Below are 18672 nucleotides of genomic sequence, written 5' to 3'. Positions count from 1 at the left end.
GGTATTTTACTTTCTTCAGCAATTGAAGTCATTGGTTTATCATGATTCCACTTTAGTTGGCATCTGGCAGATACAAGCAGACCAGCTATGGGGAGCAGAATCTCTCTCATTAATAACAAAGATAAAAAGAGGGAAAACACTTGCTGGGAGCAGTCTGCTCATGCTCACATCAAAAATATAATCTTTCTCTGTTTTTTTTTTGTTTGTTTGGTTGGTTGGTTCTTTTTTTTTTTTTTCTAAAATTGGGTACGTGCCCTGAGGTACCTCTATCTGTGTATGCAAAAAGGAGCTGGAATAGCTTATTTTACCAGGGGCAGACTTGCACTGAAACAGATACATAGGTGGGAGGATTCCAGGCTGGCTCATTTAGAGTTAATTAAGGTTTCTTGTCTTGTAGCAGCTTGTGCTAAGCCTGGGCAGACATTTCTGTCCTGACCCTGGCTTATGACATGGCACCTGAGAACCAAATCCTACCAGATGAGAATTTGAAACAGTAACTGAAGTATAGGCTTGCTTTGCTCTCACTTTGTTCAGTTGTTTTCAGGACACTGTAGCCATATGAGATAAGAACAGTGAACTTGGAAGCCTTTTATTTAATGGTGAGGGAAAAAAATATTCATTTTCATAAATAGCTCCCACTATATTGCTTTGTCTATTGCTTCCTTTGGAGCAGTTGCATCCCAGCACCCACCAAACGCAATCAATCAGTCAATAAATATCAGCCTTTAAAATCTGCACACAGAAACTTGTGAAAGCACTGAGAAAACACAGAAACCCAATACCTGATGCTGTCCATGCATCCTAATTATAGAAAAAAAATTGAAAATCAAGAACAGTGCAGAATGCCGTTGTTTTATATATGAGTTATCAAGAGTCATACATAGTGTATAAGAGTAACCAACAACATCAGGACTCCCAAAAATACTTTGGCTTGTTTGTATGGACATGTAGAAGTCATCTGAAGGAGCCACTGAGGAGATCTGTACTGTGGCAGGGGGGTTCAGGGTAGGAGTGACAGAGGGGTTCAATAGGGTTTCCAGGGGAATGACCTGAACACTTGGACTTATTTAACCATTTAAGGAATCACCACCAGGTTATAGGCTATAATAAACAGGAAAAATAGAATTATAAATTAGAAAAAAATATAGGTTAGATATAAAGAAGGTCATTCCAAATGTGATCATGAGAGGAGACAGAAGAAAATGGATTCATTTTGGAAATTTAAAATTAGCCTGAAGGAAAGGCTAGAAAAGGCTTTAACAGGGTCAGTACTGAGAAGAATAGAAGATGGAGAGGGTAATTTATATGACGTTTATGAGAATGAGTGAAACATAAAAGATTTGAGACATGTTATACTATCTACCTTCAGTTTCTCCTGTTTTGTGTCAGGTTGAGAGCACTGGCTGACTGATTGCAATATTGAAACTTTTCTTTTTTTATTCAGGAGAATCCCAATGAATTCTACATTGACCTGGGAAGTAAAATTTACCCCAATGCGACCGGGCTTACGGAAGCTGATTGCAAGCCTGAATTCTGATGCTTTGAGGCATGTGTATGGTGAGCTGAATATCCAGATTCGGAAACCATGAACCAAGGTGCTGCCTTCTTCTCTCATTTAGCTATATTTAAAAATATCATGGTAAGGGGTGGCTGATAGAAAGGTATAAACCTGCTTATTGTTATTTTGGTCATCCTTCTGCTGAAAAAAATTGATAAAGCAAACTAATTGGTATGACTGGAGAGAGAATTAAAAAAAGCACCTGGATGCTGAATGATTTAAAATTAGCTATATGTAATTAAAGGCAATTCTAGGTCATATTATTCCTGTAGCTCACTTGTATTTATGGTCTTTTGCATTAGTGCTGCAAGGGAATTTGGAAAGCTCCATTCACCAGAGTAATCTGAACTTTAGTTTTAATTAAGGCCTGGTATTTCACTGAAAAGGGAAGGAAAAAAAAAAGAATCCATGGTTATAAATTCCTAGACTGAATTACACAATGTTATGGTAGATTGTGTGGGCTGCAATAGAAACAGGTATTTCTAGCTAAAAGGGTCTGCTTTATCCTACAAATTGATAATGTTCTGGTTCATGAAGAGCTCACTTTGCTGGAAGCAGCTCTCAGGATGTTTTATCTCCAGAATATTCTCAGCCCCTTGTTTTGTCTTACAACTTCCCTGTGCTTTTTCTCCTATTCTCTCATGTGTGCAGGCACTCACACAGACTCACTTCTTACCCTCATCAGACCCCATATGCAGTTGGTGTACTGTTTCTCTACTTTGATGGGTGAAAAACTAGATTTTTTTCTACCTCTGCTCAGAGTTTATCACACAAAACCTGCTCTTTCTGATCACATCTCTTGTGTAAGATGTGTTCTCTCTTCACCCTTTTTTGCCTTTTTTTCTCTCCTGAACCCACCCTGTAGACCCATCTCCCATATGAGTGTGTCAGGAGTGTTCGCTGTCTCAGAGCAGTCCAGGCTGGCAAGTGGCGTGAAGGAAAGAGGAGTGGAGCAGGGAGCCTGAGGGTCTTCTCCTGCCAGTCCCACAAGCCTAGACAGTGTCCTGCACTGGAGCTGGGAGTGACTTCAAACTAAAAATATGGGTATGAGTTTAGATTAAATCATGCCTGAAAGTTCCCAAAAATCATGGCTAAAGCATAATGACGATGTAGTACGTGAGTAATCCTGGGAATATTGATGGACAGAAACTCCTGGGAAAGGAATAAAGGTGTATCCTGAGAGACAGATACTTACACAAGCCACAGCAACTCCTTCCCTCTGATCATGGTGTGTGTGTGTAAGAGCAGATCAGGTATTCACAGCACAGGGGAGTCTGTTGAGCTTCTGAAATTAAAAGGAACATCTTTCTCATTAAACCCTGGGGCTTTGCTGGATGGCCATGCCATTTGGTGGTCTTAATGAAAAGCAAGGGAGATGCCTTCCTTCCCTTCTGCTCCTCTTGTTGCTGCACATTGCCTGCGGTACCTCCTGCAGGTCCTGTAACCAGCTGTTAAAGTCTTGGGAGAGGAGAAATGCAGCTGCTCTTTTTACTGAAGTGTGGGAAACAAAGCAAAAATTCATACCACCTCATATAATCTGGAAGTACCTCAAGATCCAAGAAAACCAGATCTTATACAACTTATGTGACCACATCAGAAGCTTGGCCATGTCAAAGTCTTGTGGGGTAAAGAGACTGAACAATGTGTTGTCAGTGCAAGGTGACAATCTCTGTTAGGTAATTAAGCAGTCTTACCAAGCTCTACATCTGCAAATAAAATTATCTGTTTTGTGCTCTTGCATATAAACCTGCTTTCTATTCCAGGCATTTTATAAATACAGTGTAATAAGAATACAAAATAAAGTGTGTCTGATTGCACTTATGTGTTGTGTTCTGTATTTTGATCAATTGCTTCTACATAGCAGCACTGTAGACACCAGTTGCTGTGTCTTCATTGTAAAAATTTTAAAATGTTCTTCTGAGCCATGTGTCTTTTTTGGTGCTAAGGAAAAAATCTTACATTTATTTAAATGAAAAAAAATAATATTACAGGCTATTTTTAACTGTTTTCCTTTGGTTTTCCTTCTATTTCAACAACTGGCTACCTAATGAATTGGAGAAGGTGATGATTTCCAGAGAACATCAATAGTGCCAGGAAAAAGAATCCCTGGAATTTGTTTTAACTTGTCAGAGACCATTAAGGCACCAGTTTGCCCCTAATTAAATCTTACCTATGTCCCATTTTTAAGGAGTGCTTCTCTCAGCTAAATATTTCAAGTCATTTTACTAACACACATTAAGCTGAATGACCTTTGCCAGGAGACAGGAAGAATTATTATTTAGTTTATAGAGGAGTATATTGAAGCAAAATGATGGCTGGGAACAGAGACCAGGGATGTCAGCAGTCCTTGGCACCACCAGCCTGCTCACTGTGCACTGAGATGCTCACAAAAATCTACAGAAAAACTGAGGGTGGCCTCTAGGATTTCAGCCGCTCACCAGCCTGTGAATGGGCTGTCACAGGAAACACGGGTGAAATCTGACTGGAGGGGCAGGGAGTGCTGTGATTACACTTTATGTACACATAGGGTGTGATCAATAAATGATGAGGACAGATTGGCAACCTCAGATCGGGAGAAGCTCTGAGTATAGAGCTTAAGAGTTCAAACTTCAGCTGAGGATCTTTTTTTGAGTGGGTTGAACTTGGGTCCACACAACCATCACAGCTCAGAGATGCACTGGGGAAGAAACAGTCCAAAAACAGACAGAACTGAGACTTCCACAGCTCTCACAGTCCAGCAACTCAGAGATGCTAAATGTAAACAAAAGTCACTCCTGAAGCAAACCTCACTTGTTACCAAATTGTTACATCCAAGCTGTGGGGCAGATTGCTCCAATAGCCATCAATTTGTCACATTCCAGATCTTGCTATGATCAAAAGGAAACACATCTTACATGCAGGCCTGGGAAGAATATATTGTTAGTCTTGTTAAAGATAACTAGGATGGCATTATATTCTTGTATCTTTAATACAATGATACTAACGTTTATAGCCCAAATTATACTAGGTAAAACTGGTACAGTAAACTTTATAGCATACTCCACTTTCTTTGCTTTTTAATGCACCTCTACACTGCCCCTATGATATCTCCAGTCTGGGTGGGGGCTTGTGTAACAGCAAGTCACCAGTGTCCCCGGTCCTCCACCAAGCAGAGTCTGATATTAGTGGGAAGAGTTTATCTTCTTCTTCACTGGGGTAAGCACAACAGAAATGTTTTTCCATCACCCTATGATGCATCAGAGGCCATTTTTATAGACTTCTTGTTCTCTCAACAACTTAGTTTTGCTTTTTTTTTTTAATTGATTCAGCTCCACAGATCCCAGTTTGCTACATGATGCATTTTACTTGTGTTGAGTACTCATTGGTCTCCTTTGTTACATCTAGAATTTTTCTTACCTACCTCCTAATGTTGCACCATTTGACAACCACTTATTACCTACTGGTGATCTGTTTGTAATCTGAGGCCTCCCATATCATCCTACACCTGCCCTATCAAGGCCCCTGTTGCCATCCCATCCTAGTGGACCTTTATGCTGCATTTTATTTTGAGGTCATAAATAGTTTATTCTACCAGGAATAACTACCTGCACTTACTGTCTACTTGTTACAAAAGGACATACAACAAGAATTTCACCATGCAATTGGATAAAGCACAGCAAAAACTAAGAGAAAGCCAGTAGTAGACACCAGGGCATTAGATAATTGCTCTTACAGGTAAAAATCTTGACAAGCCCTGGTGCCTGTGCTGCTAGGTTATCACCAAACTGTGACCTTTCTCAAGCAATGGCAGAATCTGATTTGTGCACCAAAAGGAGAGAATGTGACTGAGCACTGACTTTTCCAGTGACTGGTACTACCAGTGATAATTGGTTTGAACTGAAACTAATCAATATACACTGCCAAATCAGTGACACACCTGGCCCGCTGCCCCTTTCTGCTGCTGGACATTTTCCTTCCTGCTATGCCATTTTCTCAGCATATTGCTTTCATATTTGTCCTTGTTTTTCCCAAGGAGAAGGCTGTGGCTGCTGGTGCTAACTTTTGAATTTGAGTGATGGCACAACAGAGGAAGACAATGAAAGACAACCAAATGAGAGGAGGTGGGAAAACCAGAATTAATATCCCTATTGTGAAAGAGGAAAGTCTAAAGTATACTGTAAGTGTCGGTGGAAGGAGGGGAATTGTCTTGTATATTGGAGCCAGCATGATAGCTGGATGAGTAAGGGAGAGATGAGTGTACCCTATGAGGAGATCCAAGCTGGGCTCAGCCTTTTCCCTAAGTCACCTGCAGCCCAACCCCAAACTGGGTTCTGCCTGTCTGGTCAACGCAGGATTAGTCTGGGAATAAAAGGGACCCCTTGCAAACACTCACGCAGCTCCCGCTCGGAGCAGGCACAAGGCCCTGCTGTATGCTGGAAGCACCACTCAAAGCCACAACAACACACAGGCAGGACACGATTGAAGGGGAGGAGGTCATTATGCAGCTGCCATCACCTGCAGCCATAATCCTGGCGTATTGGTTGTGTGACTGTTTCCTCAGAATCCACTAACTTATGGAAATGGTGTAGATCAAGCTTCCAAGCTGGAAGTTATAAATACATCAGCTTACCCAAAAATCTTCTGAACTGGATCCAACAATAGGCAGAACTGCTGAGATATTTTTGCCTCCAGGTGTGAAACGGGACACCCACAAAGTGATAGGGGAGGAAGAATGAGTACTCTCACTGTCTACTAGGTAACTATTTTGTTCATTGCTGTGTGAGTTGTTAGTTATGAATAAGAGAACTGTGAGTTGGAAACATCATTAATTAAGTGATGAATCAGCAAATTACCATGTTAGACTGGTTTCTACAAAGTTTGGAATTAAGCGATGAATCAGTGAATTGCCATGGTTTCTCCAAAGTTTGAAGCATCTGTTTTCTTTCCTAGTGTGTTCATAGAATAGAGATTAATTTACATATTAATTTTAATACATTTTCCTGTCATTTCAAGGAATTTCAATCCAAATGCATCATGGCAACCCTAATGGAAGAAGTGGCAAACATCTGGTCTAGTGAAAACTGTAGTAGCAATGAGCGGTGTTGCAGATCCAAGTATTTTGCTTATGCAACAGGAATATCCTGGTTGGGCACAAATGCAATGTAGAATTTCTGTTTAGTAGCTTTGATGGCTTTTTTGTGATATTTGAGAATTTCCTTAGATTTTGGCATCTACCAAGGCAATTCCAAGTGTGCTATCAACAGATATAATCTGACATCTCCTATTTACTTTGAACCTCATTGTCCCACTGGCCTTTGACATCGTGTATCTCTGGTACTGGGGGAATCAGAGAGACCTTCTTCCCTCTCCAACATGAGACCTATGGTTTCATAGACTTCTGAAGTGCATTTCACCCACATCACATTTTCTTCAGGTTTAGGAGTCCTACCTCAGTCATTTCGTGCATGTAAACTCTTCCATGCTCATAACCAGTCTTGTTTCTCTCCTCTGAACTTCTCCCAGCATTATGTCACTTTAAGTACCATTTAAACACAGCAGTTTTAAGCTTCTGCCTTTTGAAAGGACACTGCTAATGAGTGAGTGGCCTACCTTTGCAGGGAGAATGTGTGTCTCTTGGGACCCAGATTCATTAAGTTAAACCTGGACTCAACTGTGGCTGAAACAGATTCAAAACCTGCCCTTGTTGCAAGATCTGTACCATAAAGGTTGAACACATTTTGTGTGTTTGCATGCATTGTTTCATTAAATACCTTTATTCTGTCATAGAAGTGTGACTGCCCTTGAAAAGACCACAAGTCATCTTTCTACAGCAGTGTATGAACAGTAAGTAGGTCATTAACATTTGAAAATCAACTGATCTCTTTCATCACTATGTAGATTCATAGGATTATGAGATGTGCTTAAATGTTATCTGCATGCTGCCCTTCTTCAAAGTAAATATGTCTCAGAATCTCTGTGGTTGTATGGTGTTCTTCAGGTTGTTTTGTCTGATTACAAAATTCTTTTGCTTGTAAATAACCTGCAGGATAATAGTGAAATGCTGCTGTGAACTTCAGACATCTGCATGGAAAGACTCAGAGACTAAGGGGCAAATCCAGTGAACTGTAACTAAATTTTAAAATTCTTTGGCTATATTTGCATTAGGAAGTTTTGTAGGAACAGATCTTTAGAGTGAAGCCACTGGCACTGAGTTCCCAATAGCTACACTGTATTTTAGAGGATTTATATTAGACTTGCCATCTCTGGCCTGAATGGCTGTGAGCCTTGGAGAGCCTTTTGTTGCACTCTTCAATTCAATCACTCTTCACTATTCAATCAGCTCAGATAAAACTAAGCTGATACAATGTGTGCTCTTAGATCACTGTGACATGAACTAAAACACTGTAAACCATTTTTTCAAAAACGTGTTACTGGTCAGAAGATGTGAGGGATGGTCAAGAGCTCAACATCTGTGACAGCTGCATGGCAAAGATCTGCCTGGGCAATGCGACCTGAGAGCATCGAAGCATTCACTCTTTCTCTGTGGAGCTGTACTGGTACAAAAGTTCTCACATCACTGCTGCTCACTCCAACAGGAGGTACAAAAGGTGCACCTTCAGAAGTAATGGTAGGAATTTTTGGTAGTCCAACTTTAAAGGAACTAATTCTCTAGTCTCCCACAGATCTGGTCTTCTATCAGCAGGAATTGGTGGTGCTCTCTCCAGAGTGGCGCACTAACACTCTGTGATCCCTAGAAGTATCTTTATGCTGATCTAGCTGTGCCTGTGCTTGTACCAAGATGCATGCTTTGGGAACTGTTAACCAAATTTAACCAAATGCTGTGTACTTCACTAGTGATGCACACTGCCTCTAAATCCCCTTTGCAACTGGAAAAGTTTGCCCTGCTGTTTGCTTAAAAGTTTGTTGGGTTCATTGTCCTTTATAGAACAAACAAGTTGAGCTAATTTAGAGACTGTTATAAAGATGATGTTCCAAAGCCTCTGCTGCCTAAACAGTTTCATTTGTAGGAAGATATTTTCCTTTACTAAGATAAGCTTAGCACAGGGCCATTATAAACCCCACTGCAGCATACTGATGAATTATTTTCTGCCTTTCAACTGGTTTAAGTTAGGTAGCCACAGTTTTTGCAGTGTAAAACAATACTTTGTGCTCCAATCAGCTAGTTCTGGAAGAGCTTTTAAGTAATAAAACCTATTCCCAAAGCTCTGTTGACCTCATCAGCATTACTGGTGCCCAAGAAAAAAAAATACCTTTGCGTTCAGAGACTCAGCAATGGGGAAGTGTCATCATCAAACTGCAAATTAACTTGCATCCAACTGTGGTTACAATTGAAAGTGTGAGATTAAGCAAATGGGAAAAGCAACCATTTTGAGGAAAAGAAAAAGAAAAAAAGCAGACTTTAGACAGGGGGTGTAAGAATGGAGGAAAGTAAAAGAACATCTACATGTGATTTTTACATATTTAGAAACTGAGTAGCAGGAAACAAATACACCTAGGGACAATTTTGAGGGAGAGAAGCAGAAGAGGCTATATCTAGAAAAAAATGGAAATGCCACCAGGAAAATGATTATGCCACTCTCTTTCTGAATCTGTAATTCCTGTCACCAAGCGGATCTTGGTTCCTTTACATCACTGCTTAAACAAACAGGGGACAAATATGTCTCTTCCTGCAGCACAAAAGGGACTTTATGTCTCAGACACCTTCTTGGGTGCTTTTCATCCACAGCAATTTGTTCAGCCTATGGGTCTCTTTTGCACAAAACCTGTACCTAGAAAATAGGTGCTTAGAAACAAAGCATAGACTCAAATGATAATGATTGTGGGCCACAGCTGCAGGCTAAAGGTTTCCAAGATTTTAACATCAGATTACCCCTGATTCTGTCTGTTTTGTCCACAGCTGTAAAGACACTCATGTCCCAGCATGTAAAGACACTCAGAATATTTTCCTTCTAGGCATGTGCCTTGCACTACTAGTGTTGGGTCAATGTAGAAGACGTTAGGAGATGACAAAGCCACGTGCTCAGAAACAAGAATACGTGACGGATACTAAGTCAGCCCCTTTGCAGGGTGGTCATCACCACTGTATAGACCAATTACACACTTTTTTCCACAAAAATAGTCTCTCCCTTGGCCAGGATGGATGGTGAGGTTGGGCAGGAAGGACTGTGATCTGAGTTCAGGCCCTGCTTGTTGGATCCCAGTGTCATTCCTGCAGGACTGGGGGAAAATGTAGTGGATAAGGGAAGAGATCAACGGGAGAACAAGGTGAAGGCCATCACTATTTAGGCTGTGTGTGCCTTCACTGGCAATGCACTCCTCTGGTGATGGGCCAGTGGGTCTCTTTGGGATGAGCAATCAGCTCTTTGTGGCTCTGGGAGATGGATTGCTGGCACAGGGCTCCTGGGTGCAGAGGTAGCCAACCCACTGGTGTGGGAGAGGCTAATGAGGGTCACACACCATTAAAAGTGGCAGGGAGTGTAACTCCAAAAACTGGCTGTTAATTGAGCATCTCAGTTTTCTGAGCAACTTTGGGTTTCCCACCACCCTGTATGTTACAGAAAGATGCAATCATGGTATGCAACAGAATGCCTGTGAAGAAAGAGAAAATCTGCTTTCTGAGTAGGGCTTGAAGAGCCAGTGGGTGGGAAGAGCAGGACAAGCTTGGGTCAAAGTGCTCCTTGACCCCTTACCCCAGTCCTTTCTCTGCTTCCTTGCCCTTGCAGAATTTGGGGCAGAAACTTGAGACACATCACAGAGCCCACAAAAGCAGGGGATGTCATAGAGCTGAAGGGGAGAAGGCAAAACTCCTGGCCAAGATTCAGGGTATCTGTGGTCATTGCACTGGTGGTGGGATCCCCCATTTTGAAACATCTGTGGCAACAGTGCTTGGGGCAGGCTGTCTGTACTAGCAGCTTGAGAGTGAGAGTATCCCATGCTGCTTTCAGTGGGGCTAGAGAGGCTGAAGTGATGGGCCACTGCAGTAACCAAATTTACAATGAATTAATTGTCCAGTTCTTATAATGTTTTTTTTAAGGATTTTTTTGTATTAATTGATGTTGCATGTCTGGGCAGTTGAGCACTTTTATCTTCCAGTAGGATCAGGGCTTTCAGGAAAATCATAAGCCCCACATTGAGCCTACCAGCTCAGAGCTTTGGTGCACCATAAACCAGGGTGATGGAGTTGAAGGCTGGAATTAAAGGCTGATGTGGCTGGGAGGTAGCTGAGATAAGTTTGGTGATTGCCTATACCAGCAGACACCAGAAATCTCTTCTGCTCCCCTTTGCTTGGCCCCATCACAGTCCTTGGTGAGAGGAGAGAGTTTTGACTTTGTTCTTCACCTCTCCATCCCTTGAAAAGAAAATAATACACATGAGGAAACACCAAATAATAAAAGATAATAGTGGTTTTCCTCTTCCTTTTTTATTTTTTGTGCTTCATTACTTTTTAGCTGTGTTGTTGATGTCTGGCTGGATTGCAGTAGATCCATTTACTATTGCAATCCACCCTAACAGGTTCCTAGTAAAGGGCATGGGTAATAAAGTCAGGTCCAGGAGCTCTTCCAAGAGTACACCAGGAAAGATAAAAAAATAACACATAGAAGAGCAGGTAAATCTTCCTCAGAAATCTGGTTAATGTTTCTCTTTTTGTCACATATATTGACTTTAGGAGATTTCCAAAAATTAACTGGAGAATCAAGGGGAATAATGGGAATAAAATCAGAGAACCCAAACAAGGACCATAGCTCCATAATATAAGAATTAACTGAACCCATTCCTGAAGCCAGAGAAAGGGGGAAACATTTCTGAGCATCAGTCATTTGCCAAGGGAGGTAATTATGTCTACCAGATAGAACTGGATGGCGATTCAGGATAAAGTATCTCTGGCCTTGATTTTTGGGCATCCTTGTGCAAGTCTGTTCTCCTTTTTTTCTTTGTCCTGTATTATAGCTGGGACAGGAATAATAAAAAAGCTTCAAATTAAAAACTGTATGATGATCAAAAAGTAATATGTTTGGGTTTTTTTTCCCAAAGACTTGACATGGGCTATGGATTAAAAAAAATATATAAATCAGAAACATGTTATTATCACCCTAGGTTATTATAAATCCTGTATGTAATGTAGAAGTAGACAGAGGAGTTAAAGTTATTCCACGTGTAACCTCTCCAGCAACAATCATTCCAGATGGTCGCTTCCAGTGAGGGTTGATTTACAGGGAGATACAGGGCTGTCTTTCAAAGGGACTGAATAAAAGTCAGCACTGCTCCTGCTGACTTCAGTGAAAGCACATGGTCCTTCCCAGGAAGAGTCATGTCTTACAGAACACATACAAGACCATAGATAATGTGCCAGCTTTTAAAGGAATCAATATTAACTATGTTTTGTTGTGTTGTAAAGGCAGATTAAAGTAATATCTAAAGCAGCTGCTGTGTCAGGGTTGGACACATGGCTTACATCAGGTCTTGGTTTGGCTTCGTGCTTTTTATTGACTAAAACATAGTATTTGATTGCAACAGCGAGATCTGCTTTTAATTAGCCCAATTGGATGCTTGTATCCTGGGTCTTTGATAAATTTACTTTGATACTAGTGCAAATGCTGAACACACCTTTGCTGCGTCATCTTTGACTCAGAACTTTCTCTTGAGAAGAACATCAATTGAGCATTTCTGTGTGTCAAGCACAGTAAATCAACATCCCCATACTCTAGCGAGGTTTTCTCATTTCATCAGAGACCAGCATTTTTACTACTGCATCAGCCTTGAAAACACTTTTCACCTGTTTCCTCTCTCAACACTTCTGTAAGTCATCTTAAGCATCTCACTACACTGGAGGCTGATCCAGAATGGCTCAGAGTGATGTCAAACAATACAGTAAGACAACTTTTGGCACCCCAGAAGTACATACAGTGATGTTGTGATGACTCTCACTCAAAATTAGCCGCAGCTCTACCTCCTTAAAAGCTTATTTCATTCTATTGCCACAGTCTTGATGGTTTACCACTACCTCTGAGTCAGTCACTTCAGTTGATAATGATTCTAAAGTATTGCCTACAGTTTCCCTTTAAACTGATCCACTGATTTTTGAAATATTAGCACATATACAGGTTGTTGATGTGAAAATTAATCAATTTTGTGGTAAAGTACATTACATAGTGTGTAGCCTGAATGTTAAATTGGTCCCCTGGAGTTGGATGGGAATATCTGCAATAGTTTTCAGGTCTGAGCCTAGCTCTGTTTGATTCAGTAGTTTTGAGTACATTATTGAGATCGCAAACAACTCAAAAAACAGGCACTGAGGTGTAAAGGCAAGAGCACCAGAAACCCAAGGGCCAGTGCTTCTCTCTTGCCACCTCTTCATTGCAAAACTCTTTCCCTGCAGTTCTTTTATCTTAGAAGGTCTTCCAAGTAATTTCATTTAAATGCTTGGGCACCATCAAGCAGAATGCCCTCCACATCTCCACACATGCATTACACACATGCACACACATGCTCACCTTCAGGCATCTTCAAAGCACTCACTTATCCAAGGATGTTGAGCCCTGGCCCTTTGGAATGTATCAAGTTGGTAAGAAAGTGGCTTACTTTTTTTTTTTTTATGGCTATTCATGAATGTATAAAGGGCTTTCCAAGAACTACTGTGAAGAAATAACCTAATGTGTCACATGGCAATAATCAGGCTAAGGGTTCGTAGAAGCAATCACAGGATCTGACCACTTTCTACAGGGTTAATATTTTTCTGATAACTCCAGTCTATACCATGGCCTTTGCTGATCATTCTTTCTCTTTCTCTGCAGTGCACTTGTCACAGAAGTCCCTGCCCAATCACTCCGTGTGGGCCCAGGGGTACATTTAAGTACTCCTTGCATGAGAATTATCATCTGGGATGGAGCCCCTTGGGTTTGACGCTCATTTGCTGAATTCCCTGTGCTAGCAAACATAATATGCAGAATTCTTGCCTGTGCTTTAAAGATCTGCTTACACCTTAAAAATAACTTTTTAGAAAACAATTCTCCTTTACCTTTTCCCCTAAGCCAACTCACTCATGTCCTGAGTTATATATATCTTTTTTTCCTTATGCATTCCTAATAACGGCAGTGGTATTTTACTGGGAAAACCTTCTTACTTGTCAACAATTCCTCCTCTCCTGCAGCTAATTTCCTCATTGGGATCACAATTCTCTGCAATATCTTCATTGATTTCTTCTGCAACTGTTAATAAAACTTAGTTCTTTATACGTAATTATCTGTAAATGTAAACTAGCAGGATTTTAGAAAGTGACTAGAGATCTCTGCAAGTTCATGCTGCAAGAAAGCTTATTTTACTAGAGAATATTCCTCTGCCTACTGAAAATAAGTTTTGCCCTCTAAAGTGGTTCAGGCTGCGTGCCCATAATGAAGCTACCAAGTACATACCACTCACTGGCCTATGAGCCTGTGTGGAGCTTCATGTCCAACTCGGGACGCTGGAAACACCTGCAGCATCTCAACCAAGGCTGTGCCCCCAGTCCCCTCCACTGCTTTCACCACTGCTGCACAAACCTTTGCAAGGCTACCACCCCAATCTGCCCCCCTAGGCATACATACACCTTCTCATCCTCCCATACAAAGCCTTCAACACTCCAGTTTCATCTGGTGAACCTGCTAGCAAGGTTCCCAAACAGATGGCAAGTCTCGCGCATGAGACAAATTTCTATTTCTAGCCCCATTTTTCAGAACACAAGAGCTCTGGAAGAGGCTTGCTCACAGCCTCGCAGTGAAATCATGGAGTTGCGAGAAGCAGACGGATTCTCGGACCTCCCCAATTGCCATCCTCCAGCTCTGAGGCCGGGGTGGGGTCTGCCCTCTTGACAACAACTCTGCTGCTCCTTCAACCACTGCTGGCCAGCTGCCCCAGGAGCTCAGGCTGTCAAGCTAGCCAGCAGTCATGCCTTTGAAAACTGAGTGGCCACAGCTCATGAGAGATTAATTTTCAGGCTATGTCTGACCTTCAGCCATAAATTTCAAATCCCTGCATTGGATTGCAAACATGTAGCATAAAAGGAACAAAAGGTGACCAGAGAGTACAAATGTACATTGTCCAAAGTGGAGAGCTGATGTCTCCTCCAATTTTTTGGTTGTTCTTTTGTTTTAATCTGGGTATCTGACATACTTAGAGGGTCTTATGTGAGGGGAAGTGGTCTCCTTCCCTGTCAGAAAGGGAAAGTTTGCAGACACTACAGACAGTGACTGCTTCACTCTATCTCCAGTGCCTGGAAAGTTGTTTTGCTTGTGAAGGGCAGCCAGGCTGAAAAACAGTAGAGGAGGTCCTTGATCCAAGGTATCACTGAGACCCTCAAAGGAAAGGTGGATGTCCTTACCCTCTCTGTACAATGTAAGTGGAATGATGAAAAGGGACTTACCAACACGAGGGCTGGGAGAGACTGTCTGAGACAACTTCCAATTCTTCAGGCAGAGAGAACAGCAATGAAGATCTGGAAAGGAGGGTGTATTTAGAGTTGCAGGTGCAGGAAGCTGTTGGGAGAGCTTAGAACTGAGCAGTTAAAAATCTCCTGGGTAAGCAAGAAGCACAGGCTGTTGATGACTTTGGCCACCACAGGTGAATGGATCCACTGGTCAGACACTCTGGGCATGGCGACTCTGTGTGCAGAGAAAAACACCTGTATTATGGTGGCTTTGAACAGGTGTCTCGTGGGAGTGGATCCTTCACAAACAGTTTTTGTAGGCTGTTTTAATAAATCAAGAAAGAAAGCATATTCTGACCAGCAATTCCTTGTTATTATTTCAGCTAACTGCGAACTCTGCTACTATTTTGGCTCAGCCACCTGCTCACAAAGCTTAGTTTGTTGCTAAGTGTCAAAATACCCTAAATCAGAACTGGTGTCTCAGCTAGCAAGCAAGCAGCAGTAACACTAATGAGTCTGCAACTTGATTTACATACAGGATCTCAGTGCCTGCTACTATAAGAACAGCAGTGATAGAGACTAGGAGGTCTGCATGAGCTTAAACAGAAAAATCTAACACAATTATGATCGCTTTTGGGAAAAAACCCCACACATTCGGGGGATTTGGAACATTTTAGTATCCTATATCCTCCTCCTGAATTACTGAAACTCTGTATTCATGCTGACTTAAGAAGTCAGTATTTTTCAGACATGTCCCAGAAATAGCTTTTAGACATTTTAGGGCTTTTTGTTGTTCTGATTTTGACTAGGAATAAGTATTTTTATGCAGAACAAAGCAAAGGCAATTTTGAAGTATTTGACTCTAGAAGCATTATGGTCAGCAGGTCAGAATCTAGCTATCAGGATGTTTGGATTATGGCAGCACACCAATTTGTTATTTTTTATTTGCTCTTCTTGGTTCTGTCTTTGCTCTAGTCAACAAGGATTGGTTGCAAATCTCATTAACATTGCTGGAAAGTGTTCATGTGTGCAAGTGATGAGGCTCCAAACACCCGAATATTCATCAGCAATGACTCAGAGACCAGAAGACATTAACTCATAACAACACAAGTGCGGGGCTGATGGTCCCAGACACAATTTGAAGTCTGGGATGGCTGGGGGAATTCATTTACACAGACTAGCTACAGTGGGCCAGCACCGTTGAGAGTTGAGCAGTGGGACCAGCAGGGAGCATGGAACATCCACAGACTCACCTGTGGTCTTGATGACACTTAAATGCACAGTAAATGTTGGCATTCAATTTTGACCTTCGCTCTTGGAAAGCATAGAGGGAAAACTGTGGGTGGGAAAAAAAAAAAGTGGATAATAATCTCTTTCGCTTTCTTTTCCTTGCTAAACCAACAGGCTTTACCCAGCAGGCTGCCAAACTGTACAGGCCTGCTTTTCCTCCTCTTCCTCCACCCCAGCAGGAACCACCAATACCTCAAACTGTGCCATGGTGGGAGATCTGCCGGGCAAATCCTCTGCTCAGCAGCAGGGAGGTTGCAGGCATTTGCAACCAATGGGCCAAATTCAGAGAGGTCATCAGAGCTGCTGGATTAGGGCAGAAGGGTCAGAGGGTCTCAGCTTGGGAAGGAGGAATAACAGGTCAGATAAGAGTGATTTGCAGCACCCAGAGACAGCTTGCTGGCACTCTAGCAGAGGTAAAACAATATCTAATAGGGACACTTGAGGCTTCAGTTGTAAAACTGCACCTGGCTCAGCAAAGCATGAGGGCACTTGATGACGTCTACATATGAAGTAACCACATGCATAGAAACATGGTGAAGCATGTTCATCCTGACAGGGGTATGTTGAAAAAAAAAGCGCCTCCTAGGAGGAAAACTTGTTATCTCAGATGAGAGGAGAGGAGAGGAGAGGAGAGGAGAGGAGAGGAGAGGAGAGGAGAGGAGAGGAGAGGAGAGGAGAGGAGAGGAGAGGAGAGGAGAGGAGAGGAGAGGAGAGGAGAGGAGAGGAGAGGAGAGGAGAGGAGAGGAGAGGAGAGGAGAGGAGAGGAGAGGAGAGGAGAGGAGAGGAGAGGAGAGGAGAGGAGAGGAGAGGAGAGGAGAGGAGAGGAGAGGAGAGGAGAGGAGAGGAGAGGAGAGGAGAGGAGAGGAGAGGAGAGGAGAGGAGAGGAGAGGAGAGGAGAGGAGAGGAGAGGAGAGGAGAGGAGAGGAGAGGAGAGGAGAGGAGAGGAGAGGAGAGGAGAGGAGAGGAGAGGAGAGGAGAGGAGAGGAGAGGAGAGGAGAGGAGAGGAGAGGAGAGGAGAGGAGAGGAGAGGAGAGGAGAGGAGAGGAGAGGAGAGGAGAGGAGAGGAGAGGAGAGGAGAGGAGAGGAGAGGAGAGGAGAGGAGAGGAGAGGAGAGGAGAGGAGAGGAGAGGAGAGGAGAGGAGAGGAGAGGAGAGGAGAGGAGAGGAGAGGAGAGGAGAGGAGAGGAGAGGAGAGGAGAGGAGAGGAGAGGAGAGGAGAGGAGAGGAGAGGAGAGGAGAGGAGAGGAGAGGAGAGGAGAGGAGAGGAGAGGAGAGGAGAGGAGAGGAGAGGAGAGTGTTCTGTGGGGTGGAAAAGCAGTTTAAACTGGAAACAGTGTGACCTCCATCTGTAAATGGCTTTTGTGCAAGTTCTCCCAGTCTGAGATCATATTCTATGAAAAAGTAAAAAGAAAGCCATTGTCTAAATCCATCAAAGGTGGTGGAAATAAACTACACATCAGTATTGTTCTCACCCTCTGCACAGATGGAAGGAGGATCCATTTTTGGGAAATTAAAGCCTTGGTGCTGAAAGTTTGTCTTTAAGTTTAGGCAAATAAAAACCCAAACTGAGCAAACAAAGAAAAGCAACCAATCAACCAACCAACCAAAAAAAAAAAAAAAAAAAAAAAATTCAAACCCAAATCATAAAGGAGGAAGGAAAAGACAGGAAGAGGAGAAGATAAATCTAATAGAGTCACTCCCCTGCATAGGAAGCCCAGGAGACTTAGCTCCACTAAACACTGTTGATCAACATATGTAGACATTCAAGGAGAAATCCTTTCCCACTTCTGCTGTGGACTTCAATGATGGCACAATTTCATGTGTTCTGTTGCAAAATGAAATGTATGAAAATTCAATGAATAAAACCCATCACAAAAGAATGGGCCAAGAGTAAGGAGGGCCTATTCTCCATCTGTATATAAAACTGAACACTCTGCACTGCAAAAACACATTTATAAGAACATTTTTGGTGTGGTGCATGGGGAGATAGCTTCATATATATATCCATCACTAAATTAAAGACTACAAATAATGCCAGCTCTCTGGCCTTAAAAAGCCTTATTGTAAGAGCAAGAAAGTAAATAAAATACATGTACTACCTCCTTTCTCCAGCACCGCTTGGTGTACCATACAAAGGTATTTAAAACAGCTCTAACTGGATAGAGTATGGCTTGAAACTGTCCTGAAAGGACATAATTACAACAGTCAATGCAATAATGTGGGATAAGACCTTGCATTATGCCTAGACCTGGACCTTGATTCAAAGGGATTTCTCTCTAAAGCAGAGCCCTAAAATCCAGGTTGTTTTGCATTCTGAGGCTATGTTTGACAAGCATATGAAGCAGCAGCTGCTCCATCATTGCTCCATTTCAGATGTCAAAGTCTGACCCTGTCAAACCCACTCACAGCCTCACATATTCTGGTGA

General features: G+C 42.2%; 1 protein-coding gene and 1 long non-coding RNA gene across 6 annotated transcripts in view; one reads left to right on the top strand and one right to left on the bottom strand.

Annotated features, from left to right (window-relative positions):
- F13A1 (coagulation factor XIII A chain) overlaps nt 1-3379 on the top strand; it is a 59872-nt gene extending 56493 nt beyond the window's left edge. For all 5 annotated transcript variants that reach the window (XM_030265455.4, XM_002199749.7, XM_030265458.4 and 2 more), the window contains one exon: nt 1445-3379. In XM_030265455.4, the coding sequence (XP_030121315.4) occupies nt 1445-1589 (145 nt within the window). In that variant the 3' untranslated portion in view covers nt 1590-3379. The remainder of the gene's footprint in view (nt 1-1444) is intronic.
- Nucleotides 1-15810, bottom strand: part of LOC115493759 (uncharacterized) — a 31798-nt gene extending 15988 nt beyond the window's left edge. Inside the window, exon 1 of the long non-coding RNA XR_003958693.4 lies at nt 14955-15810. This is a non-coding gene — a long non-coding RNA (uncharacterized lncRNA). The remainder of the gene's footprint in view (nt 1-14954) is intronic.
- Between the last annotated feature and the right edge of the window lie 2862 nt (nt 15811-18672).

The sequence above is a fragment of the Taeniopygia guttata genome, chromosome 2, assembly GCF_048771995.1.
Source record: "Taeniopygia guttata chromosome 2, bTaeGut7.mat, whole genome shotgun sequence".
Lineage (NCBI taxonomy): Eukaryota > Metazoa > Chordata > Aves > Passeriformes > Estrildidae > Taeniopygia > Taeniopygia guttata.
The sequence above is the reverse complement of the archived record's forward strand: the minus strand, read 5'-3'. Positions and strand labels throughout refer to the sequence as shown.